At 52.0% G+C, this 26,972-nt stretch overlaps 1 protein-coding gene across 22 annotated transcripts; it reads left to right on the top strand.

Moving 5' to 3' along the window:
• On the top strand, nt 1-26,548 carry PSEN2 (presenilin 2). 22 transcript variants are annotated; one of them, XR_014052886.1, is made up of 14 exons: nt 1-88; nt 5,357-5,442; nt 6,173-6,208; nt 6,367-6,509; nt 11,074-11,234; nt 13,269-13,486; nt 14,666-14,807; nt 16,803-16,870; nt 17,531-17,751; nt 19,001-19,099; nt 19,836-19,919; nt 20,268-20,371; nt 24,195-24,313; nt 25,822-26,548. XR_014052886.1 is itself a non-coding variant. In XM_081486944.1 (14 exons), exons 5-14 carry the CDS (start codon nt 11,094-11,096, stop codon nt 25,975-25,977), a joined length of 1,347 nt encoding a protein of 448 aa, XP_081343070.1. In that variant the 5' UTR covers nt 1-88; nt 5,357-5,442; nt 6,173-6,208; nt 6,367-6,509; nt 11,074-11,093; the 3' UTR covers nt 25,978-26,548. The 22 variants fall into 22 exon arrangements, 15 of the variants coding, with proteins under 15 accessions (XP_081343070.1, XP_081343062.1, XP_081343072.1 ...); XR_014052882.1 differs by having other exon boundaries at nt 20,265-20,371; XM_081486944.1 differs by having other exon boundaries at nt 20,268-20,366.
• Nucleotides 26,549-26,972: the final 424 nt, after the last annotated feature.

Raw genomic sequence — 26,972 nt, 5'->3', positions numbered from 1 at the left:
GGGCCGGGGGCGGGGCCTGCGCCGGCACCGGGTCCGCCGGGCGCTCGGCCAGCCGCTTAAACCCCGCTGGAGCGGCGCGGCGGAGCAGGTGAGCCGGCTGGATGGGGCGCGCGGGTGCCGGATCGCCCGCGGCTGGAAGGGCGCGAGGTGGAGCTGCACTCCACAGGCGGGGCCCTGCTCTCCGCACGCCCCTCGCCCCGGCGAGTCGCGGCCTCGGGGCAGTTCCGGGGCTGCGGCCCCAGCGGCTGGGGAGGGGAGGGCGCCGGGACCGCTGCGATGGGGGCCGGCCCGGAACTGGCGAGTGGAAGGAGCGCGGGGAGCCGCTCCAGGCCTCGGGCCTTCAGCGGGGCCGAGTTCTCCCCGCTGCCGGAGCCCCCGCCGGAGTGGGCGCGGTGCGATCTGTTAAAGGGCCGGGACATTTAAAGGAGCAGCGCACGTGGGTCTCAAAGGCGTGCGGACGCGGTACTGTGTTCCTCTCTCCTGGCTGGCACCTGATGGGCGCCCAGCCCTGCCGGCCTGCGACACACGGCCCCAGGCTCTGCTTGGCAGTGGCGGGAGGGGGAGGCTGAGGTCTTTCCGCCCGCATGAGGAACAGGACCTAAGGACGGGGCCTGGAGCCCCTAGTTTCGTTATCTGCGATGTTTGGCTGTTTTATGATCAGGCATTTACAGCTCTGAGGAGACTCCCAGAATCTAGCTTTTGAAAAGCTGAATGAACCCAAAACAGGAGCTAATTCCCATCCCAAATTTTATCAATGAAGAAACTCAGCCCTCAAAGCTAAAGTGACTTTGTTCAAGGTCACGCAGGTAGGATATATGAGAGCCAGGCTTCGAACCCGTTGTCCTGGACTCCAGTTCTCTTGTCCAGACCTGGGACTAGACCTCAGCCCTTGGACAGCTGGATGAAATGCCCCAATCTGTGATTTAATGAGTATTCCCTTTTGACGGTATGAACTGTGGATTGTTGCAGTAGCTGCATCCTCATTTACAGATGGAGAGCCTGAGAAGCGGTTCCCATCCAGAGCAGAGCCAGGTTGACCCAAAATTGACAGTGTGGGTTGCCAGCCTGTCCTGAGAGTAATTGATCATTATGGACCTGAGCTTTTCCCATATGGATGGCCCTGAGTCAACATAGCCCCTTCTGTAGATTCTTGAGTGTCCAAGGACTTCGGCTAAAACCTTAGGTAGTAATTAAAGGCTTTGTATAAGCTGCTGCAGGTGTGTGAGCCTCAGGTTCCCTCTGGGTGAACGTCACTGTGTGGGGGCAGGAAAGTGTGTTAGCAGCTGTGTTTGCTGGGCCCAGCTGGTGAAGGGGCCTGAAGTCCTGTCTGCAACTCAAAGCTGCAGCTTCAGCCACTCATGAGGCAGGCCATCCAGGTTCTCACCTTGGGTGAATGAGGGAGCATTCAGGGCAGAGGCTGGAGGTGGAGGACTTCGTGGAATGTTGCTGTAGAGTGGGATTATGGCGCCTCGGGTTTTCAGGAAAAATTCTGTATCATTTGGTGTTGAAGTATTTGCGCACCAGGTCAAAAGTCTGATGTGTGCAGGGTTGGGAGGTGAACGCTCTGAGCCTGTCTGAGGAAGAGGAAGACAAGGAACAGCCTGGCCAGAGGCTGCTGCTCACCTGTGCCTGGGGGCCCTTTGCCGCCTGCCCCCGCTCCCCTCAGCTCCTCTGTGCCTACTCACAGCCCCTCTGCACACAGGCTTTGCCAGAATGAGAGGTTCCACCTACCTTGGCCCCTGTCTTACATCATTGATGGTAATAGTGACAATAACATCACTTATAAGTTTGTTATATACAATAAAAAGCCATTTTGTACAGTAGTTGTCACAGTTATCTAAAGATTTGCCATCACACTGAAGTGGAAAGGGAAAACTAAGGTTTACAGAAGGGGAAACTAAAGTTCAGGGAATTAACGAGCTTGTCCTGTTGTGTGGCTTCCGTGACTGTGAGCGCCAGCATTTGAACCCAGCTGGCTGTGTCTTCTGCATCTTTTGAGTTTTTGCATGGGAGACCTCCCACTCTCACGCCCCACCCATGTGCCTGCACAACTGCCTAGGACATTGCTGTGGGATCTCTGTTAGAAACTACTTGGCAAAGCCAAAAAAAAATTTTTTTTTTAAAGAAACTAAAGCACTGTGTGTATAGGTCACCTTATGTTTCTATTGAAGACACATTTGGCTGTTTTTCAGCTGTTGATTTGACTTTTAGACACTGTTTAGTTGGTAAGACTGGCAAGGCAACAAATGTTTCTGCAAATATTTCCACCTGTCCCTGGACTCCAGCAGCTGGGGGTGGGGCTGGGGGTGGAAGGCAAGGGCTCTGATGTTGGCATACCCTCCACACTGCTTCTTGCCAGGGCCTGGGGGTTTCTCCTAACCTTGAGCTGCCTACATCTGACCTGGGCTTCAAGCCTTGTAGAATCAGTGTTGGCTTCTTGACCTGGAGGTGGTGAGGCTGCTGTGTGATTACAGTCTGGGCAGAAGTAGTTTCAAAGAGATCCTCAGTGAAGACTGGATGTCCGGGAGGGAGATGATTACTGTCCATTCTTTCCATTGCTTGGGAGATTGGGTTGCTCATTTGTCTTTGCTAAAATACAGTCTTCTGGAGCAATGGAAAGAAAAGTTTAAAGGGCACTCACCTTCTGCTCTACCTTAACCAGAAACTTTCTGACTTTTTAAAAATGAAAGCAATATGTGTTCACTCTAGAAAATTCGGGAAATTTTTCTTCTTCAAGTCATCTGTTAGCCCCTAGTCCGAAGAAGCACTCTTAACATGAACTTCCTTACAGTACTTTATGCACATACCTGTATTCGTGTATTAAAATATTAGAAGTAGGAAACTGAAGATGAAATTTTGTATCCTGCTTTTTGTGTTAATATTATGCCTTCAGAATTTTCCCTTCATTGAGTGTTCTTGGAAATCACTGAGCATGTGACCCTCTCAAGTACTTGGAGCAGCAGGGAAGAGATCCTCGATGGCAGTTTGGAGACCTGAGCCGTAACTGTGGCTTATGGTCATGGGCCCTTGTCCTTTTGTCCCTCTGGGCTTCAATTTTCCCAAGTATGAAATGGGGTGCTGACCGGATGGCCCTGAAGGTCCTTGCCAGCTCTGACCTCAGTCTATGGACGTGCCCTTTCATTTGACAAAATGTTCATCTTGCCAGCATGCCCTGGGCTGGGGCTGAAGAGGAAAACACCCAGGGCCTGAGTGAGGCGTGACCTTGGTACTCAACTCATGTCTGATGGTTTAGCATTTTTGTAGCTTTCCAAGGGGGCCATCAACAGGCTTCTGTTGTCCCCCCTCACTGTGTCCCTGCCTTTATTTCATTTAATTACCATTTATTGAACATCTACTCTGTGCTGGACACATTACACATTAGCTCTAGTTTTTACAGTAATCTTGCAAAGTGTTTCTCTGTTACTTTTTGCACAAGAGGAAATGGGCTGTGTGAAGTTCAATTGTCCAAGTATGTGGTTCAGATCAATCGGCTAGCTGATTCAAACTCTGTCCGTTTCTAAGCCTCAGCTTGTGACTGCTGTCTTGCTGCTTTTCATTGAAAGCAAAAACACAATTTATGGGAGGCTGCTCAAAGGTGGCACGTAGCACGTGGCCAGTATGGCTACCTTCATAGCATCCCTCTGTCACTTGCAAACTGCCCCTTTCCTAGGCTCCTTCTGGAAGTGAGAGAAAATGTTTACTGAGCACTTTTGAGTAGGAAAGGGCAGACAGAGGGAAATCTAGAGCTTAGGTCAAGGTTCAGGAGGCCCCAGAGTGTCCCCTGGGGCCTGTGACTCAGGAGAGTGGAGCGGTATTTCAGGGCCTCCCTGTGGGACGTGGGCCCCTGCTCTGGCTGAGGCCGCTTCCCCGTTCTGGGGAAAACCATCCGGCAAGTGATGTGCATCACAGTATGGGCAGAATGGACGGACAGATGGATGAAGGTCAGCCAGGGCCCATACATGGTCAGGTGCCTGGGCCAGGGGAAATAGGCAGGCAGGCAAGCTGTGGGAATTTCTAAGGGAATTTCCTCACCTAGAATAAGGGAAGGCTGGGAACGCCCCAGGAGCCATGGGAGTTCTGTGAAGTAGCCATGTGACCATAGAAATGACCTTTTTAAAACCATTGCTCCCCTCTTTGAGGGAACACTGAAAAATAAAATGAACAAACAAGACAAAACAGAAACAGATTCATGTTGATGTTTGGCAGAAACCAACACAGTACTATAAAGCAATTATCCTTCAATTAAAAATAAATTAATTAAAAACAAAAACAACAAAAAATAATGCTGCAATGAATATGGGGTTGCAAACAAATTTTTTTTGAATTAGTATTTTTGTTTTCCTTCAATAAATATCATAAGTAGAATCGAAAAAAAAACAAAAAAGCAAAAGTAGACCAGCAGATCATGGTTACCAAGTGGGAGAAGGAAAGGGGGAGGTGCAAAATAGGGGAAGAGGATTAAGAAGGACAAATAACCGTGTATAAAATAAATGATACAGGAGTGTAATGTACAGCACAGGGAATACAACCAGTGTTTTACAGTAACTTTATATGGAATGTAATCTGTAAAAAAACTTTAAGTCACTATGTTGTACACCTGAAACTACTGTAATGTTGTAAGGCAACTCTACTTCAATACTGAAAGAAAGGAGTACTGTTAGGCCTGTGGAGACAAAGAAAGCAAGTACTCGGATCCAAGCATTTCTCTTTGACTCCCAATTTTCTTTTGGAACCAGAATTTCCATGTTTTTCCTTGAGGCACTCTTGTTTACGATGGAACTTAAATATCGATTTCCTACTTAGGTAGGAATCTATTTCCTAGTTAGGTCCATTGGCCTTAAATTTTAAGGTCAAAACCTTTGCATTTTTCTGAAATGAAAATCAGGTTGAGGAAACTGGGTCACCAGGATTCCATAATAATTGCAGGAACTGCTGACACAGGCAAGGTTGGGGAAATTCCCTGGATCAGACTCCCTTGGCTTGGCTCATTCAGCATTTGGATCCCATTCAGCTGATTAATGGGAGTGAACGGTGACTTCTTTGGATGTTTGATTTTACATCCTAATCCAAGGAGCTTTCAGCCACAGCGCCTTGTTCTGGGAAGGGTTTCCAGGATGTAGTCTGGGGCACCTGTTCCTCCCATCAGCTTCTCTGCGTTTTCCTGTTGCTCCCTCGGAGAGAGTGGAGAGCTGGTTGCTACGTGGTTGATAGGATTTGACATCAGCAGGAGGAGAGTCACCCAGCCCCACCCCTACCCGCCTGTGAGTCAGCCTCCCGGCGGAGTTCTTGGCGTCACTAGTGCTCTGATGTGGACAAACATCTAGCAAGACTGTTTATCTGCATTTTTTCCCTCCAGGGATTGCCGAGTACCTTCAGGCTTCAGTTCCAACTTAGAAGCCAGAGGAATCCATCCCAGCTGCTTTGTTCTCCTTCAGAAGCCAGGTAATAAGAGGGATTAGGAGAAGGTGTGAAAGCGGCTTCCCAAGGTCCCCCGAGTCCAGTGAGAGGGGATGTGGGAGAAGGCAGCACGGAAGAAAATCTGTCTAAATGTTGATACTTGTTATTTCCTTTTAAAAATTAATAGCTTTACGACCCCATGGACTGTAGTCTGCCAGGCTCCTCTGTCCATGGCATTCTCCAGGCCAGAATACTGGAGTGGGTAGCCGTGCCCTTCTCCAGGGGATCTTTCTGACCCAGGAATAGAACCCAGATCGCCCACATTGCAGGTGGATTCTTTACTGTCGGAACCACCAAGGAAGCCCCTGTTATTTCCCTTTTAAAAATTAACAGCTTTACAAAAAACAGCCGACACAATTCATGGTTGTTACAGAAGTTTTAAGAAATGCAGAAAAATATCATGTATCACCCACAATCTCACTATCCAAAGATAAGCACCTTTAATGTTGTATAATATTTCTTACCGGTCCTTCATATATATTTACATTTTCTAAGAAAATTCAGGTGCTTATATCTGTGGTTTTAAATCTATTAAATTTAGCATCTTGGCTTTTTTTCACGTTAGTAAATATTCTTTGAAGTAAGATTTTTATTATCATATAACAGACTCCATTGGATGGATATATTATCATACAGAGTCAGACATCTTAGTTATTTTCACTTAAAAAAAAAAATGCAACAACCATGTTTTCAGATAAATCTGTTATTTTCATAGGACAGATTCCGAGAAGTAGCATTTCAGGATCAAAAGGTATGAATGTTCTTAAAGCTCTTGATGTTTACTGCCTTCAAAAAGGTTGGTGCAGTTTGTACCAGGGATGCTTGAGATCCAGTTTTTCCACACTCTCCTTCCAGGTGGGCATTGCATGCGTACCTTGTCAGTCACATCACTTTATTCTCCCCCTGCAGCTCTCCTAGTCTGAGAAAGCTCCTGTTGCTCTGCCTCCCCAGTGGATCTCAGACCAACCACAGGGTACTCAGGAGAAAGGACTGCTCATTCTTTCACGCCCCCATTCAGCGAGCAAGTTGTGCGGAGTAGTAGGTGTGCTAAGGTAGGTAAGTGAGGCCCTGCCCTTGTGATGAGGAGGTGAACTGTAACTGGACACTTGCAGTACCAAGTTTGGGCCCAGGCTGGGGCATCTGACTACTTGGCAGGAACAGCTCCAGGGAGGGTTTAACACCAGCCCAAGAATCGCCCAAGGACCATCTCAAAATGCAGATCCCTGGACCTTTGGCCAGAAAGAAACTTAGGATCTGCATTTTAAATAAGCACCCTAGCATAGTGTTTAAGAGCACAGAAGCTGACCACCTTGGTCCAAGGATGACTTTGAACCTATCACTTTTTAAATCTTTTTCCTCATCTGTAAAATGAGGAATAATGGCAGTACAGTAAGTGCCTTACATAGAACAAGTCCTGTTCCAAGAGACCATAAATCCAGTTTGTTCCTAAGTCCAACAAAGTTAGCCTAGGTACCCAACTAACACAATCGGCTATACAGTACTATACTGTAAGAGGTTTATAATACTTTTCACACAAATAATACATAAAAAGCAAACAGAAAATTTTTAATCTTACAGTACAGTACCTTGAAAAGTACGCCAGACATGTGAACTCATGTTACTGGGCATGTGAACTCACGTTCGAATCTCTGAAAGTGTGCAGGTTGAAGGTTCGTGTGTAGGGGACTGACTGTACCTCGTTCCTGACTTGTGTTCAGCACACAGTGAAGGCTCAGCAGCTGCTCTGCCACTACCCTTCATGTGGCTTGGGCCACGTTACGAAACATCTCAAGCATCTTACAGCTTTCTAAAAGTCCTAAGCCATGCCCTCAGATGCTGGGAGCCCCAGGAAGCGCGTCCAGCTGCCCCCACCTCCTCCAGGCCCAGAGGGCTATGATTAGGACACCCTTGCTCTGACAGCCAAGACCAGCTCTTCTGGCCGCAACCCCTCCACGCCCTGCTTTTCAGGGAGTCCTGGGCGGCGTCCACGGAGGGAAGGAATCTGCTCAGGGAGCATTTGTTTTCCGGTGAGGAGGCCCTGCATTACATGTGGTGGATGGCAAAGCATGTTTTGTAGTTTTCTGACTTTCTCCCTCTGCACTGCAGTTTCGCATGGAAGGGATATAGTCTGTTTTTAAACGTGCTCTCCCTGGGTGTGTCCACAGACTTTGGGAGGCAGACGTTTTTCCCTAGGATTTGGTGACTGGCTGAAGAAATGGAAGTTGGAAAGGACTTAACTCCTACTTGATCATGAGTCCCCTGCTTTTCTCTCCCCACCTGCCCTGTAGCTCCCTTTCTCCTTTAAGAAGCGTCTTAGCCTCTTATTTGTCCAGTCCCCTTGTGCTTTGCTCTAGGGACTGAGGCAGCCTGGCTGCTGGCAGCTGTGGTTCTGAAGGATGAGCTCGCCTCTGCCCTGGGGGCTGCAGCCCTGCCGTTTAGATGCAGGCACTCCTGATCCACTCCTCCAGTCACTGTGAAGATAAATCCCAGGGCCTCTAAAGGCGTGGGAAGAACAGAAGGAGGGAGATGGTAGCTAAATTATTAATTCACAGCCCAGACAAAACAAAGTATTGAAAGAGCCGCTACATTGTTCCAGACAGGATGTCCTAATTCAGCTTGAGGTACAGCCAGCTCTGTGTTCCCTATCGCTCTTTGAGTAAGAATGGACTCATCGTTGCCACAGGGTCAGTGAGGGCATCTCCTGGGCTTGGGCAGGTGTATGTTCAGGATTTATCTAGTGGGGCCCACCCTTGCAGAGGAGCGCTTTAGAGTTTTTCTGCCTGGGTCTCCGTTAGGTAATGTCTTTCATTACTGTTACCATAGATGAAGGATACTAAGAAATTCCCAAGGTCTCACAGCCCAGTCCCCTCTAATGGGCCTCTTAGGTAGACTCTGCTGGTCCCAAGGTCCGGGCGCTGAGGGGCAGATCCGCCTCCTGGGTCCTGGGCAGCACCGCTCCTGGCGGCTCCGGGGAAGAGGCAGGAGGGCTCAGCCAGCCCTCTGCTCCCACACAGCGCACTCTGGTCACATCCCTCCTTAACTCAGAAACCTTGGCTGCCCCCTTTCCCTGATAGCTTCAGCTCCTCCTCCCCTGGCCAGGCCTCCACGCCCCTCCCTCAGATGGTCTACCTCCCGTCACTGCCTCTGTGGTCCCCACGCTTCAGCCCCCTCAGCCTGCTGGGTGTTTCAGAATTTCAGTCAAGGCCCCCATCCCACCATCTGTTTACGAGGCTACTTCCAGGTGCCCCACCTACTTCAGCCTCTGCCTGTCAAGATATTCCTAACCTTTGTGTCTCGTTTCATGTCCCTCTTCCTCCCAAAGACTTGAGACATCTACTCCCCACCGTTGATAGATTGCCCCCCACTTAGTCTTACCTCCAGTAACACAGCATCCTTGTCACCTCTCCTGGAAGTTACCTCATTTTGCTTCCTACTGATGTCACTACTGCTGTCTCTCCTATACGTGTCTTTTTTCTGCTGAATCCAGGGGAGCTTAGCTTGCTCATTTTGAATTCCCTGTAAGCGCTATGGGGAAGCCTTCTGTAAGGGCCCAAGTTGGTGAGTAGGATCAGGCTCTGCCATGGGCCTGTACTTGGGGATGGAGCTGAAGTCCAGCTGGGAGTAATGCAGGCCACGGCCTGGGACACTGTCTTCAAAACAAAGCAGCAGCCTCAGAGCCTCTGCCAAGATGAACAGAACTGGTTGCCTTCTCCACTTGAAAATCATAGGGACTTCCCTGGTGGTCCAGTGGTTAAGACTTAGCCTTCCAGTGCAGGGGGTGTGGGTTTGATCCCTGGTCGGGAAACTAAGATCCCGCGTGCTTAGTGGCCCCCTCCCCCCCAAAAAACCAAAACATAAAATAGAAGCAATATTGTAACAAATTCAATAAAGACTTTAAAAATGGTCCATATATTAAAAAAAAAAAAGACACTACAGAAATAGAATAAAAATGATCATAATTCTGAGGGCAACTGACATGGAGGTGAACTTTGAGACGAGAGCAGACCTGACTGTTCCTACTGGCATGATCTTCCCCAGGGTCCCAGGAGGCAAGTGATGGGGGAGCTGGCCCTGCTGGTGGCTCAGCTGACCTGCCCAGGGTGTTTGTAGGGGTTCGGGCTGCCCCAGCATCCACATGGTGCTGCTGGGTCCACATACCGCTCAGGGCAGTGCAGCAGTCTCGGGACAGGCTTCCTCCTGTGTGGCCCTTTCAGCTTTGGTTTTTCCTGTGGGTCCTGCCCTCAGCTATACTTCCCCAACACACACACACACACACAAACACACACATGTGCACGCTCCTCTCTCGTGGTCTCAGCTCACTGCTCCCATGGCCGCAGCATCTAAACCTATGACTCTCATTTCCCTCCCCTCCAGCTCAGACCCTAGCCCTCAGCCACCTTCCAGGCAGCTCCCCTCTTTCAACCATTTACATTCAGCAGATTTCCTGTGACATCTTGTTCTCCCACCTCCTCCTTCCTACTCCCTGCCTGGCCGTTGTCCTGGACTCTGTCCTGTCGTGTCCCCAACATCTTGTCTGTATGGATTCTCTCCCCTCACTCCCATCCATCTTGCTGCCACCTTAGGCCCTGTTCACGTCCCATCATTGTCTCCAGGGAGGTCACCTTTACTTCTTTTTACTCCTTTTTCTAACCAGAGATCTGATCTGTCACTGTGTCCTCGGGGGACAAAGCACACCTCCTTAGCCTGGCGCCAGAGACCCTTCACTTCTCCACAGAAGTGCCCCCCTCCCCAGCCCTGGCAGTGCCAGGCTCAGGCTGAGACGTTCTTCACGCCCTCTGCCCTTCCCTCCCACCTGGGAAAGTCTGTGTCCATCACATGATGGTATGTTCTCCAGAAAACACTCCCGATCTCTGAGATTTAGTCCCTTCTTTGTGCTTCTGTTCCTCTTAGTGAACACCTGGATTATAGAATTTGCCACATTGGATTGGTTTTTATTCTTTTAGGAGAGATGTGTCATTGGCACATAATAGATGGTGGTCAGATATTTGTTGATTGAATGAATGAGTGTGCTGAAAGTTTAGAGTGGCCCTGATGTTTCTGGTTGGGAGTTTCGCCCCCATGGCCTGGATCCTCTCTAGCCAGTCCCTCTCGAGACTGCTGCATCCTCAGTCGTGGTTCCTAGGGACTGTCCTTTTTTCTTAAATGTTTATTTATTTATGGCTGCATTGGGTCTTCATTGCTGCTCAGGCTTTTCTCTAGTTGCAGAGAACAGGGGCTACTCTCTAGTTGTGGTGCGTAGGCTTCTCGTTGCAGTGACTTCTGTTGTTTTGGAGCGTGGGCTCTAGGATGTGTGGTCTTCAGTAGTTGCAGTTTCCGGGCTCTAGAGCACAGGCTCAAAAGTTGGGACACACGGGCTTCATTGCTCCTTGGCATGTGGGATCTTCCTGGATCAGGGATTGAACCCTTGTCTCCTGCATTGGCAGGTGGCTCCTTTACCACTGAGCCACTCGGGAAGCCCTAAAGCAGTCCTTTGACAAATGCACTGGGTGGTCACTGTGGGCAGGACCTGTGTCCAGGTCTTAAAGCCACCTCTCACCCTCCGCTGCCTTTGCCTCTCAGGAGAGTGGCACGAAGACCCCTGTGCTCCTTTTCCAGGCACTTCCAGAGGCAGGGCCATGCTCACATTCATGGCCTCTGACAGCGAGGAAGAGGTGTGTGATGAGCGGACGTCCCTGATGTCAGCCGAGAGCCCCACGCCACGCTCCTGCCAGGACGGCCGGCAGGGCCTGGAGGACGGAGAGAGTGCCGCCCAGTGGGTAGGTTCCTGCCAGCAGTCCGTGGTCTCCAGACAGGCCGCTGGCATCCCATATCTCATGGATGGAAACCAAGCCTTTCCTGATGTGGGAGGGAGGGGAAGTGAAGGTGAGAACTGGCCAAAGGGGCGGGTGGTCCACCATGGTGGATCCTAGGTCTGCTAGGGCTTGATCGTAGATTCTGCACATGCACAGCCTGTCACAGACCAACTCTAGTAGACAGCGTGATCCACCCCACCCCGGCCCTGACCCTTCGGTTCACCTTCCTATGCAGGTTACTGTTTCCATAGGAACCTGGGAGTGAGTGTGCATGCTGGGGCAGGCAGCACAGAGGCTGAAGGTCGGTAGGAGGAAACCGCTGGAGGGAACCTTTTTTGGTACATGGCTAGAAATGGGAACCGAGAGATTAGCTGATTCATGTTTGACTTTTGAGCTGGGGATGTGTCTTAGTTTGTTCAGGCTGCCATAACAAAAATACCATATAGACTGGGTGGCTTATAAACAGCACAAATGTATTTCTCATTGTTTTGGAGGCTGGGAGGTCAAGGTCAAGGCGCTGGCATATCTGACATCTGATGAAGGCCCACTTCCTGGTTCTTGGGAACTGTGTTCCCTGTGTGTCCTCACAAGGCAGAAGGGTTAGGGAGCTCTCTCGGGCCCCTTTTATAAGGGCATGAATGCCATTCTTGAGGGCTCCACTCTCATGACCTAATCACCTCCCAAAGCCTGTATCTCCAACACCATCATGTTGGGCGTTAGGTTTCAACATATGAATTTGGGGGTCACAAACATGCAGCCCATAGCAGGAGGGTGCACTGTGTGATTTTGCCTCTGCAGCCCAAAAGGCAGGAGATTGTAACAGTATGAAGTGGAGAGTGTACTTGGGAGAGTCACTTAGTCAAGCTTCCTCCCTCCTCATCAGGGTAAAACAGTATATGAATTTGCCTAAATCCCATTCTCTATTTTGCCCATTCTAGTATTTTTCTTTCTTCCAGCCAGCCTCATTCCCCTTTGCTGTAACTTGAAGTCACTTCTTCTCCTGTCCTCCTCTGGGCTCTGAGAGAGATCTCAGGAGCTCAAGGCCATGGCCTCGCTACTCCTTAGCCAGTTCTTGTTGGTTGTTTTGTCTTTTATCTCCTGGACTTTTTGTGCATTTCAGTTGTTTCTGTTCCTGTTCATTAACGGTTTTCCTTTCCTTCTCAGTTGAATATTTAGTTGGAATTCTCTCTGCAAAAAACTGATACCAAAGAGCAGTCACTTTGAATTTCTGTTTCACTTGGCTTTGTCTTGGCTGTTACTGTAATTAACAAGGCAGCCAGTGATCCTGAATTGCCACAATTCTGAAACACATTTTTGAAGATCACTGTATGTCAGTGTCTAGCAGGCATCCTATCCTCCTTTGCTGCCTCATTTATACTCTCCCACCTTCCCTATCCTGGATCCTCCCAGATGCTCAATGCCTAATTAGCCTCTGGTTCACAGCTGCAAAGTTTGCATGCTTTATTTTGGCGGGGGCAAAAATTCCAAAGTAATTTCTTCCTCTGCAAATTTCCAGGGCCTTATTTGTTAATCAAAGAGAGTCCGCATGTGTGCTGACCATTCTGGTTTGTGATTTTTCAACCAAAAATGTTTAGTCTCTGCCCTCCTCCCATCACCTGGCCTAGCTCTTCCCAAACTAGTATGGCCACATGACCGGAACTGAGTGGCATCCTGAGTTCCTGCACTGAGGGAGGGGACAGATCTGCAGACCTGCCGCAGACCCATCCTGCAGACTGTCCTTGTCCATGGCCACCGTGGCCTCCCTTCGTGCATCTCTAGTGGCTAGTGCCAACTCTCAGTCTCTAGTTGTCCTCATAAACTTCTCAACGTCCTGGAAGGCCACCACTCCCACATCTAAACTGCAGCCCATAGACTGGTTCTTACATCTGAAAAGCGACATTCAGACTTCTCGTTTCCAGTTCACACACACCCATGCTCTGTGTCGGCAGGCCTCCGATGGGGGGCATTCGGTGGTCCTCACAGAGTGGTTTCCCACAGAGAAGCCAGGAGAGTGAGGAGGACCATGAGGAGGAGGACCCTGACCGCTACGTCTGCAGTGGAGTTCCCGGGCGGCCGTCGGGCCTGGAGGAGGAGCTGACCCTCAAATACGGGGCAAAGCACGTGATCATGTTGTTTGTGCCTGTCACGCTGTGCATGATTGTGGTGGTGGCCACCATCAAGTCCGTGCGCTTCTACACGGAGAAAAATGGACAGCTGTGAGTTGGGGGCCGGGGGTGGATGGGGGAGCGGGACTTGGGGCGGAGGGTGCAGCCTGTGTTGGCCACTGTACCTGTGGCCCCATGGCAGCCACAGCAAAGAGCAGGGGTGGGGAGCTGCCCGAGTCCACACCCTGGTTCGTCCATAGCCTCCTGGCTGTGTGACCTGCCCAGGCACCTTCCTAACCGCTCTCGGCCTCAGCTTCCTCATCTGTATGATGGGTTTGATAACGAGGTTACCAGGACAACTGAGTGAGTTAATCCATGTGCAGTGCCCCTGCACCCTGCTCTCACTGCAGGAGGTAAATTCTCTGTTCCATCCTGGGTGTGGCTGTTCCACCAGTCATTGCATGACCGCAGACAAGTCTCTCTCTCTCTGGGCCTCTCATTCCTACTCCCGCGAATGTAAACTAAAGAGGACCACATGATTTCTTAGCTCACTCCCAGACTTTCGAGGGAGATTTTGTTTATCTTAATAAAGAGAACCCAGGAAGAAGCAGCAGCCTGGGAAAATGGGAAGCTTCCCTCTGCTCCCTCCCCCAGCCTCCCGTGGTATCACTGCTGAGTACCTTCTTGAAAACTTTTTTTTTTTAAAGGGAGTTTTTGTTACATTTTGTTTATGATTTCTATAATGAAAGGAGTAACTTCAGGAAGCATATAGTCTGTTGGGGACTCACAGCAGCTCAGGCGAAAAGCATTGAGACCTTGAGAACTTGGCAAGCAGTTTGCTTCCCTAAGAGTGTGGGATCAATGAATTGCCTCCTGAGTTTATAGCTGCCTGTGCAGCGACTGGGCTACGTTGGGTGTGGGTGGGGGTAGCAGTGGGGGCGGAGGCGTCCTAGGCTTGATGGGGAAGTGGGTACAGAGCTAGGGAGTGGGGTCAGCTGGGAGAAGCACTTCCGGGACAGGTTTTAGTTGGTGTGGGGGCCCGGGAGGCCATGGTAAAGGCCAGTCAGGCCCTCCCGTGTGGCTGTATCAGCTCAGTTAGAAGCTGGAATTTAGGTGCCAGGGAGGCAGGACAGCTCATGAAGATGGTGGGCAGCACTCAGCAGGGCAGCCAGAGTGCTGTGCTGAGGGCTGGGGGTGCCCAGGGCACTTGCATCACCAGGTCCATGCTCCCTGGGGTGGGGGGCGCAAGCAGGCCGGGTGCAGAGCTCTAGCCCTTGTCTCCTTCCTCAGCATCTACACACCGTTCTCTGAGGACACGCCCTCAGTGGGCCAGCGGCTCCTCAACTCCGTGCTCAATACCCTCATCATGATCAGCGTCATCGTCACCATGACGATCTTCCTGGTCGTGCTCTACAAGTACCGCTGCTACAAGGTGAGCCGGTCTGCCTGCTCCCTGCCTCCTGCCTGCCTGCCACGCCTCAGGGCCTCTCATGCAGCAGCCCTAACTTTCGTGCCTCAGGGCCTCTTAAGAAGCAACCTTGTATTTTTTTTTTTTAAACAGAGTTCCTTTTTCCTGTAAAATAGACCTCAAGTTTTGGTGCAGGCCTACCTCATTTTATTGGGTTTCACAGATACTGTGTTTTCTTTTTTCCTTTTTTTTTTTTTTTTACAAATTGAAGGTTTGTGGCATACCTACATTGAGCAAGTCTGTTGGGGCCGTTTTTGCAGCATCATTATTTTTTAATTAATGCTGTTTTTAACATTTTTTTTTGGATATAATGCTATTGCACTCTTAATTGACTACATGCAAGCATTAACTTTTACATGAGGTGGGAGACCAAAAAATTTGTGACTCACTTTATTGTGATCTGAAACTGAACCCGAATATCCCTGAGGTTTGCCTGTACTTTCTCCCACCCCCCTCCTGCCCCACCACGGTTACCCGATACTCCTGTCCTTTGAACTTACACTTAATCCCACTTAACTGAGTTCCTCCTTGCTGCGTTCATAGGGTCACTTCTCATATTCAAAGTTAATTTTATTTTGCCTCTCCTTCCAAAGAAGTTAGATTTTCTATTTTAAACTCTTGTCACCGCACACTTCCCCTCAAAGCTTATTTTTATTTTCCCATTTGCCTTTCTGCCCGGGGTGTACAACTGCTGTACTGAGGTCTTCCAGCTCCCAGAGACCTTTGGGTGGGCCCCCTGCTCTGCGGAGCAGCTCTGGGGAGGGGAGTTGAGTCCCACGTAGCCCAAATCACCCACAGAGACCCATAAGCTTTTAGGCATGAGTTTCAGGCTTTTCTCCTGAGGAAGGCTTCGAAGCCCTGAGGACTGAAAGGAAGTTGAACTAGACATTGCTGATTTTAAACTGTTCATACGCAGGCGTGTGCAGCACTGGATATTCAGGCTGCTGGCATCTGTGGAGCAGGTAGAGAGAGATGGGGAGCCTCAAATAGAGGGACGAGCTGGGGGTGACCGTGGGGGTGAGCAGTGGGAGGGGCGTGTCCAGGAGCTGGAGCTTCTTAGTAAATAGCTGCCTGTGTAATTGAGGCAGAGTTTGTGATTGGGGCAGAGGTGGCCGTGGATGGTGGGAAGTAGGGTAGAGGGCTTTTGTTTGGAGCAGAGGCTACGGTATGCATGAGGACAAGCCAGGAGCAGGGCCGGGGGAGAGCCGGCAGTGCTGTGGTCAGCAGGTGTCACATGATCACGCTAGGAACTGTTGGGAGGCCGCTGATCTTCCATTCAGTCAGATTTACTCCACAGCACGGACAAGAGGTGATGGTGGTCTGGGCAGGCTCGGGTGGGATGAGGAGGGTCAGCACATACCAGCGGTGCCCCTTTCACTTTGAGCAGACAACCAGGTGGCCGCTGCAGTCCCCAGTGGCCTGAGCTGGTGACTGATGGGTCTGTCCTCTGAGGAGGTGGGTTGCAGTGACCCCCCCCTCACCTTTGACCCTCCCTTATTTGGGCCAGGGGAGGAGGAGCCTGCCCTGACCACTCTGTCTAAAATAGAAGCACCCAGTGGGTCTCTTGTCACTCTGCCCAGCCAATTTTTTTTCACAGCCCTTATCTCTTCCTGCTAGTGTGTGTCTATGTGTTTGTTGTCTCACTGCCCGCACCTGGGGACGCAGCATATGGGAGCAGAGACCCGGCCAGCTTTCTCTCTGGAGCCTGGAATGTGCCAAGCGTGTCCTTTCTGGGTGAACAAGTAGAGAGCTAGGTGTTTAGACAGGAAGGATTTCCAGCTCCTTTGTATGCTTGCTGGGTTACCTGGAGAGAACGCCTTGAATTTCTGTGCTCTCCTTACCTGTAAAACGGCCCCCTTCCAGCATAGTCAGGAGGAGCCTAAGGGGGAAGGTTTTCCAGGCTTGGGTGTCAGTCCCAAGGACTGGGGGCCTGCAGTCATGATGCCTGTTTCCACCCAGTTCATCCACGGTTGGCTGATCATGTCCTCTCTGATGCTGCTCTTCCTCTTCACCTACATCTACCTCGGGTGAGTGGCTGCTGGGGCCAGCAGGTCCGCCAAGACCCCTTCCCTGTGGCATGGGTGGGTCTGAAGGACCCGGGAGGGAAGGGCGGCCCTCGGGCTCCATGCTTGCGCCTGTTGCTGCTCCAAGAGCCTGGCCTCCTTGACACTGGAGTGGAGCCCTTCATTGGGCCACACGTCTCCTTCTGGTTCCTGATTTAAAATAAAGACTCAGAGTCATCACAGAGAAGGCTGTGAACCCCAGCAGAGGCAGGGATCAGAAGGGCCTCAAAATTTACATTCCAATCTTTGGGCTGGGACTGGGTCCCTCCTAGTTTCGGGGGAAGGTGGTCTCTCTTGCCCTGGATTTAGGGCATCAGCCTAACCCAGGGGCCCAAAGAGACCGGAGGCACAGGAGAAAACACTTTTCCAAAGACCTTTTCCTCAGGCGGAGGGTCATCCAGCCCAAGGACAAGATGTTGGTGTACTCCCTACCTTGTTTCAGAAAGTATTTCAAGGGGTTACCTGTAGGGCTCATGGAAATGGGGAAGGCGATGTTAATAAATGAGCCAAAGATTGGGAAAACCCAGGCTGAGACTTGATGATTGAGGCTGTTGGACTGCCTGCCTCAGGGTCTGACATCTCCAGTGAGTGTCCCAGCCCCCGGGCTCAACTTTGGTCCCACAGGGAAGTGCTCAAGACCTACAATGTGGCCATGGACTACCCCACCCTGTTCCTGACCGTCTGGAACTTCGGGGCGGTGGGCATGGTGTGCATCCACTGGAAGGGCCCCCTGGTGCTGCAGCAGGCATACCTCATCATGATCAGCGCGCTCATGGCCTTGGTGTTCATCAAGTACCTCCCGGAGTGGTCCGCCTGGGTCATTCTGGGTGCCATCTCCGTATATGGTAGGTGGGCCGCCAGCCTGGTGGGGGGCCATGGAGTGACATCCAGGACTGAGTCCTGACTGCTGGACAGGCTTGGTGGGTGCTGAGAAGCGCCCCCACCACCGTCTCCCTTCAACCCCCCAGGGAGGCCTGGATGGTCTCCCTTCTGAGAAGGTCACCTTCATAAAAAACAAACCGGGTCCTATGGAATCATAACTGTTGACGTGATTACTAATAACAGCAAATGTTTGCTGAGCACTCACACCCTTAAGCATTTTGCACACCAGAAGTCATTTGCTCCTCAGAACAACCCTGAGATTGGGCACAGTACCAATAAATAATGAATATCCCAAATGCGAGCTGCTCTTTAATTAGTATAATCTTGCCTTGGTGTCCTTGGGGGACTGGTTCCAGAATCCCCTCAGGTACCAAAATCCAAGGATGCTCAAATCTCTTACATAAAATGACAGAGGATTTGCATATAACTTATGTACATCCTCCCAAATACTGTATTTTTTTAAGATTTTTTTTGATGTGGATCATTTTTAGTCTTTATTGAATTTGTTACAATGTTGTTTCTGTTTTACATTTTCACCTTTTTTGGCTGTGAGGCATGTGGGATCTTAGCTATCCTACCAGGGATCGAACCCACACCCCCTGCATTGGAAGGCGAAGTCTTTAACACTTGGCCAGGGAAGTCCCTTCCCAAATATTTTAAATTATCTCTAGATTACTTATATAGTACAACATAAGCGATATATAAATAGCTGTTAATAGAATGTAAATGATGTTTATAATTGCCAGTGTGCAGCAAATACTGGTTTGGGGAACTTTCTGGTATTATTTTCTGAAATTTTTGATCCATGGCTGGTTGAATCTATGGATACAGAACCCAGAGATCTGAAAAGTCGACTGTATTAGTGAAATTACCATCACCAGTACTACTTCTTATATTCTTAGGATAAGGAATTTTGGGCTCAGAGAAATGGGACTTCAAGCCCATCCTCTGGGTCTCAGTCACACAGTAGTCCCTGTTTGCAGTTGGCCCTCTCAGACCCCACCATGGGCTCCAGCCAGTGCAGGCTCTAGGGATTGAGGCTGAAACCCAAGGGTGAGGTTGCTGAAACAGTTGGGCGTGGTTGGAGAGCCTTGCCCTGAGGTTCCAGGATACACTCACCTGGGCCTGGTGTTAGAGCCCTGGCTCCTGTCTGGGGGCTGGCTGGGAATAAACGTCTTTCTTAACGTGCCAGGGATGACTTTGCTTTCCCAGATCTTGTGGCTGTGCTGTGCCCCAAAGGGCCACTGAGGATGCTGGTGGAAACCGCCCAGGAGAGAAATGAGCCCATATTCCCTGCCCTCATATACTCATGTGAGTGACCCCCCTGCTTCCTTCAGACGTGGGAACCAGGGTTTGCATTGGCCATGGCTTTCAGAGTTGATGGGGAGACAGTTAACCTTTTCCCTGACCAAAGGAGGGGAGGCGGCCTTGGTTATCCTGGGATGGGTCCAGCTCCCCGAGATGAAGGTGGGCTGCGTCCTGCTGTGGCTCAGGAAGAAGCTTGGACATTTAGAGCAGGAAGAGGGCTTCCAGGAGTGCAGCCCGCCTGCAGTTTCATCTCACCCAGGCTCACGCAGTGGGCATGGGCCACATTCCCATGAGCCCAAGGCCACCCACTCAGCCCTCCAGGCCCTTGGAAAAGGACTTTGGAGAGGGACTGTTCAGGGCAGAGGTCTGGGGAGGTGGGTAGCAGGATGCCTGCCTTTCCCTGGGCTTTCTCAACAACTGAGGCTCAGTCTCTAAAGAAGGGCTCTCGGGGTTGCTGCTGGCCTCAGGGCCAGTGTACAGGGATCTCTATTTATAAAAGCATCAGCAAGCATGCACTGATGGTGGACACTTTGTGGTGGGCACTGTGCTGGGTGTTGGATGTGCAGCGGAGTCTGGACCCCCAGAACCCCCCTAACAGAGGCCATAAGCAAATACCCACAGGGACTGAGGGTCCCGTGCAGGCTTTCTGGGAACACAGGCTGCCCCACTTGCCTCCCAGGCCCCGGGGGGCAGCCATAGTTAGTACAGTCTGAGGCTGGACCCTTTTCTCCTTCCCCAGCCGCCATGGTGTGGACCGTGGGCATGGCCAAGCTGGACCCTTCCTCTCAGGGAGCTCTTCAGCTCCCCTACGACCCGGAGATGGGTGAGTATCAGGGGACTAACAGCCTGTCATCATGGGGGGTGCTTTTCACTGCACCCCGCTCAGCCCGCCTGGCCTCTCTGGGAGGTACAATGACAGGAAGGGCAGGGAAGACTAACCCCTCCAGGCACGCACACCCTGGGGATCGGGTGCACGTGGAAGTTCGCTCCTCTGCCTCAGCCCCACTTCTCTCCCTTCCCTTCCCTTGCTGTGTGGTCTTGAGAATCCTCTTTGTGTCGGGCTGGGCATGGTGCGGGGTGGGGCAGGGAAGCTCTGGGCTCAGAGAACCCTCTGACCATCTCTTGTCTCTCTCCCTCGCTCTCTCCTCACTTGACAACGGACACCCAGAAGAAGACTCCTATGACAGTTTTGGGGAGCCCTCATACCCTGACGTCTTTGAGCCCCCACTGCCTGGCTACCCGGGGGAGGAGCTGGAAGAAGAGGAGGAAAGTAAGGTGTCCAGATGGACGGTCTGCATGGGCCTGGAGTGGGGCTCCCTGAGGTCAGGGAGGAGCCCATTTGACATCAGAGATGCTTCACAAAGTCAGAGAGAAGCCTTCCACTGCGCAGTCCTATGGGCAGGCCATGGGGACTTAATGCCCAGGCTACACCTCGTGTGTGACAGACGTTGGCCGTATGCCCATTCTGCACTGGGGGGTGATCATACGGGTGCTGCCATAAGGGCATGGGCACTAACCACCCTCTCGGGAGCTGGGAGGACCGCGCAGAAGAACATAGGGTGGTAGGAGCCCTAACAAGGTCGTTGAGCTGCTTGAGGGGGTCAGAGGAAGTCTTTTGAGGAAGTAACTTCTAAGCTGAGCTCCAGAGGCTGAGGACACAGAGGGAGACACACAGTGGGGGTGGGGGAGCTCGGTTTCCAGCCGAGGGCACCTTGGGAGCAGTGACCCTGGTGCTGACTTAGAGGAAGTGGAAGCAGGATGCTGAGACCCAAGTGCAGAGATGGGGCAGGGAGACAGACAGACGGGCTCCAGGGGCCTTCTGGATCAAGATGGGCATTCTCTTCTGCGTCCTGTGAGCAGTGAGAGCCATGGGACGGGGAGGGGTTTGAGCTGTGTGGGAGAAGGGAGACGAGGGGGAGGAGCAGGGCTGTGGCTGGTAGAGACTGTGCTCGAGTAGCCTGAGGACGTCCCAGTGTAGCTGTGGGGTCACAGGCGTGGGCTCTGTGTTCTGGGGATGAGCTGGGTTGAGCAGGTCAGCGCTAACAGCACTGCTCCACACTGGGGCTGTGGAGCGTAAGGCAGGGGCAGAGTTGGGGTGCAGGCTTCCCCCAGGCCGAGCCCCGAGTGGCTGGGAGCAGAAGGAGCAGGTGTAGAGGACAGTCTTGAAGACACACCCAAAGACCTTCTAATATATGGTTATGTTCCCAAGTGGATTAAAATAACCAATCAGCACACATTTATGGACCACTGCTATATGCTGGGAGGCACATGGGAGCCAGGGAGATGCTGCTGGATTAACACAGCTGCTGCCATTGAGAAGTTCCCCATGTCCCAAGTCAGGGGAGGTTAGGTAAAAAGTACTCAGGACAGACGTGGAGAAGATGATAGGCTGGAGGCCGGCCTGGAAGGACAAGTCGGCAGTCACCCAGCAGACAGGCAGCTGGGCTGGAGACTGGCCTGGTACTGAGCCCTTGCCCACATCAGCACGGATCCCACGTGGGTACCATCCATAGGACCATCCACCTTTCACATGGCAGCCTCAAGCTCTGCCAGGCTACCCACACTTCTGACCAACTGGCTACAAATCTGGGGATTCTCACAACTCCATCAGGTTGGAAAATTTACTAGAATTACTCTCAGAACTCAGAAAAGTGCTGTACTTTCCATTACAGTTTTACTGATATTATAAAGGATATGAACGAAGACCAGCCGGCCAAATGAAGAGCCGCATAGGGTGAGGTGTGGGAGGGTGCTGTCTGCCCCAGGACCTGGGAATCACCCCCACCCCTGCACATGGATGTGTGTATCGAGTTCCAGTGTCCAGAGTTTTTACTGGGGTCTCATTACATAGGCATGATGGATTGAGTCCTTGCTCATGACACTGGACTTCGTCTCCAGGCTGCCTCCTCTCCACAGACTCAGCCTAGCCTGGAGTCCCAACCTCCTTATCACATGGTTGGTCTTTCTGGTGACCAGTGGAAATGGAAACCCACTCCAGTATTCTTGCCTGGAGAATCCCAGGGACAGAGGAGCCTGGTGGGCTGCCGTCTATGGGGTCGCACAGAGTCAGACACGACTGAAACGACTTAGCAGCAGCAGCAGCAGTGCCATCCTCTCGCTTGCATAAGTGATCCAAGGGGCTGCTGAACAACAAAGACACTCCCATCACTGGGGAAATTCCAAGGATTTGGTCTCCCTCCCCAGAATGAGGGACAAAGGCCGGTTAGATTCTGTTCCACAACAACATTGGTAAAGGCTCAGATGAGAGGGGAGGAAGCCATCTGGGAGCTCTGGGATGTTTGGTGGCCAGAGAAGTTGGGGGCCAGACCTTCAAGGGTGAGCGGTATTCATGGGAGCTCAGACTTCATCCTGGAGGCCACGGGGAACCATTAGGGGTTTGTTGCAAGGAATTAAAGTGGGCAGAGCTGCCTCCCAGACAGATCCCAGGCGGCAGTGGGAGCGCAGACTGCTGGAGGACCGGGTGAGGGAAGAGCCAGAAGGCCCCGACTCGGGCACCACCACCTGCATGGGCTGCACCGGGAGGACTCGGCTGGACAAGGGATGGGCAGGGAGGCGGGGAGAGTGACGAGAGGAGGGGCTAGCAGGTAGGAGGCTCTGGAGGACCTCAGGTGGAGAAGCCTGAGGGGGAGTAGTGCTCAGGAAGGTCAGGGTTCCAGGCTAGAGGAGGAGTCACCAGGATATACTTGTTGTCAAAACCGTGGGTCCCCGGAAGGTACCCAGGAAGGGTGCAGGGTCAGGGTGGAGAGCCGGACGGCCAGCGTGGTCGAAGTTAAGGGGATGAAGGGAAGGTGGCTTGTGGAGGATCCTGGGGAGTAGACAGAGGACAGGGTGCTGAGATAGACAGCGTGGGAGTGTCCACGGGGCCGGGTGGTGGCCTTGCCTGAGCACATTGATTGGCGGATGTGGGACTTGCCACCTCAGGTCTCTGAAGTGCCTTTGAGGTGAGCGCATTTCCTTTGAGAAAGAACTGATTGAAAAAGGAGAGAGAAGGGAGGGGAGAGCAGGCAAAACAGGGAGGCAGGAGCGGGGGTGGTAGCAAGAGACCCGCAAGAGCAGTCGTCTCTGTAAGAGGGCAGAGCTTACATGTTTGCCAAAGTGAGGAAGTTGGGAGTGGTGGAGGGGTGAAGGAAGGGACAGACTAAGGTGAGGTGCTTCTTGCTTGGAGCCCAGAGTGGAGAGGGGAGAGGGATCAGATGGGCAGAGCGTGTTTCTGTGATGCAGACCCGCTCAATTCCAGTCTGTTTCATAAGCATTTTTATTGTCCATGATGAATGAAATTATCCTGTAAGAAGGTGTACAGGGCAGTTGTACTAAAGGAAACAAAACATTCTAGAAGCTCATTTCCTTTTCAGTAGTTACAAGGTACGTTTATCTTCCTTGGTGGCTTAGTGGTAAAGAATCTGCCGACAATGTGGAAGAGTGGGTTTGATCCCTGGGTCAGGAAGATCCCCTGGAGAAGGAAATAGCAACCCACTCTAGTATTCTTGCCTGGGAAATTTCCATGGACAGAGAAGCCTGGTAGGCTACAGTCCACGGGGCTGAAAGAGTCGGACACAACTTAGTGACTATGTAACAACAACAGAGTTGATTTACAATATACACTTACCTCTTATACATTAGTCTCCAGAGGACCTCGGGTATCATATATGTTCTTAAAAGCAATGAAATTAAATTTCCTAGAAAGCATTTACAATTCATACTCAGCGCTCAGCCCTGGGCAATAGATTTTATTCACTCTTGTCTTTACTCAAACCAAGTACCAAGCACCAGTTTTGCGTGAATTATCAGAAATGCTGGCTTTGCACAGCCCAGAATGCAAGTCAGCCAGGCCACAGGCTTCCCCCTTTTCCCCACTGGCTGCTGTTTTTCTGAGACAGCTAATCCTTGTCCCAGAGTCCAGGTGAGGTGGGTTAGGCAGTGACAGCACCCATCGGCCCTCTGAGGTCCCCAGGCCTCTGGCCCCTGGGTCCCCTGGGCTTGGCGGAGTGCCTGGGCTGTTTGGCTGGGGTCAGCCTTCTCTGCTGCTTCCTCCTGGGGCTTCTGAGACCTATGGGTTCCTTCTCTCTCCACCACACAGGGGGTGTGAAGCTCGGCCTCGGAGACTTCATCTTCTACAGCGTGCTGGTGGGCAAGGCAGCCGCCACGGGCAGCGGGGACTGGAACACCACACTGGCCTGCTTTGTGGCCATCCTCATCGTGAGTGGGCACGGGGTGCTCCCCACATAACCCTGGGCAGTGAGGCCCCTGAAGGTCTTCATGGCGGCCCAGGAACCCCAGAGAATTTTCAGATGCTGCTATTCCTCGGAAGGGCTGGGCAGGGTTGCCAAAAAGATCCTCAGGATGAGACCAAGGTTCAAAGGAGGATCTGGTCGTCAGTAGATGCAGGCGTGGTGCAGGGAGGGTGACCAGGGGCTCTGGCGTTACTGAGTGTGTATGCTGGGTGCCAAGGTCTTGGCTAACTCTGTACGTTTGTCTCACCACACCTGTGAGGTACGGATGGTGACCTGAGATGTTTGGAAGATGGAGCAGGGTGAGGGCCTGGCCATGGGCACAAAGCTGCGAGGCCCGAGCTGTGATTTGAACTCAGGTCTCTGACTCTGGGGCTGCGTGTTTTCCCTCCACACCACCCAGACATCATGCGGTTCTGAGTCCCCAAGGGATCTCCTGGGGCTTGAGAGGGGGCCTCTCACTTTGAACCCCAGCGGTGATAGGCCCCTGTAGTCACTTAGGGGCTTCCCAGGAGGCGCTAGTGATAAAAGAACCCACCTGCCAATGCAGGAGACGCAAGAGACACAGGTTCGATCCCTGGGTCAGGAAGATCCCCTGGAGGAGGGCACAGCAACCCACTCCAGTATTCTTGCTGGAGAATCCCACGGACAGAGGAGCTCAGCGGACTACAGTCCATGGGGGTCACAAAGAGTCAGACACGACTGCAGAGACTTAGCACACATAGTCACTTATCATGATCAGGTACACGTAATGGGGACACATCCTGTGATGATTGGTGGAGGTGGAGGCCCTGAACGGCGCATACTCAGTGCTCTGCCTGGTGAACCTTGGGCATCACGTGGCATGTTAGGACCCAGGCGCCAGTTCTTTGGACATTTTGTATTTGCCCATAGTGTGTGTCAGGGACTGGATAGGGGACGCCCAGGCTCCTCCACTTCCAGACTGTCTGCCCTGAAGCCCTGCTCTCCAGGGAGAGGACAGGCACTCGGGTTCCCTGTCCCCACCCTGGACCACTGCCTGCATTGGCTGGGCAGGGACAAGATAGGCAACCACCATGCCTGCTTGTGGCGGGGGGCAGGGGAGGTGGTCACTCTGCATCTTGGTTCCCTTGGTGTCAGCTGAGAACACTGCTGCCTTTCAGTCAGACCCGTCCAGTTCTTGCGGAAATACGTGTCCCCTGGGGGAAGGCTTCATGCCATCAGGTAACACATCACATGGCCAGGGGAGGTGGTCTGGTAGCAGCGGCCCAGTTCAGGAGGCCTGCTTGCTGGTTCATCCCCCCATGTGCAAGGCGTTAGTACTGGCTGAGAGCCTCTGCCCCCACGCACCTCACAGAGCTGCCGAGAGGACCAGGGAAGATGACGGGGTGTCAGGGCTCCTGAGCCCACACACTGGACTGTCACTAACTGCTCCCCTCCCCCCGTCCACGCTGGTGGTCACCTCCTCCCCGCTCCCCCCGCCTCTGTGTCCTGCAGGGTTTGTGTCTGACCCTCCTGCTGCTCGCCGTGTTCAAGAAGGCGCTGCCCGCTCTCCCCATCTCCATCACATTCGGGCTCATCTTCTACTTCTCCACAGACAACCTGGTGCGGCCTTTCATGGACACTCTGGCCTCCCATCAGCTCTACATCTGAGGGGAAGCGGGCACCGTGGGCTGGAAGCTGTAGGAAATGGTAACCGGAGCCAGCTGTATAATTTTACACTCTAGTGCCATATATTTTTAAGACTTTTCTTTCCTTTAAAAGAAAATGAGAATGAAAAGGGGTTGTGCTAACTTCATGAAGAGGAAGGACCAGCTTTGTGGTGCTAGTGGTTTTGTCACCAGACGCGGCTCACCCCCTCGTGAGCACTCGCTTCACCGACAGGAAACCCGGGAAGTCAGGTCAGACGACCTGAGGACGGTTCCGAGACATGGGGGGCGCGAGGAAGGCCCCCTGCTCTCGCCCTCCAGCCTGGCATCCTCGGAGGAGGGCCCAGACGGAGGACGAGGCGAGGTTATCTGGGACAGGAAGCCATGCCCGGGATGGCACGTAGTGCCTAGTCACTCTGACTGGAGAGGAAAAACCAATTTTCTCCGCAAGGAATGTTCCCAACGCTTTGTCTATGAAGTCATCATTATTTTATTACCTTTAGAGTCCTTATCACGGCAGTCATTGCTGGGGAGTGTCTTAATATTACCATCAATAAAAGCCGAATCCTGTCACAGTGCTGGGGTTTAATCTGTTTGTCAGTGTGGGCCCTCTCCCTGCCTCTCCTGGGAGAACGTGTGCTCTGGCCGTGGAAGGGAAGAGATCTGCCCACTTGTGAAGGAGAGAGGCTTAAATGCCTCCTTTTCTACATCGTTTTCTTGAACTAGATTTCCTAAGCAGAGGCATGCTGGCTGACAGCTGGGCAGGTGCCGGGCTGGCTGTCGTCAGAAACACTGCAAGGTTGTTGCTAAAACACAGGAGGAATGCTCAGTGCTGGCTCTCAGCAGTGGCTGCAGGGGGTAGAGGGGTGTTCAGGGGGGAGCCCAGGAACCCGTTCTCCTTTCCTTCTGTGGTCATATCTCTGGGCACTGCGTGGGGTAGGGTGGAGGGGAGTGCAGATTGGTTTTTCCTTTTTCTTTCTTTTTTTTTTCCCCACAGGG

This window comes from Giraffa tippelskirchi, chromosome 5 (genome assembly GCF_054371585.1).
Source record: "Giraffa tippelskirchi isolate mGirTip1 chromosome 5, T2T-mGirTip1v1.2.pri, whole genome shotgun sequence".
Lineage (NCBI taxonomy): Eukaryota > Metazoa > Chordata > Mammalia > Artiodactyla > Giraffidae > Giraffa > Giraffa tippelskirchi.
This window is presented reverse-complemented; position numbering and strand designations above follow the sequence as displayed.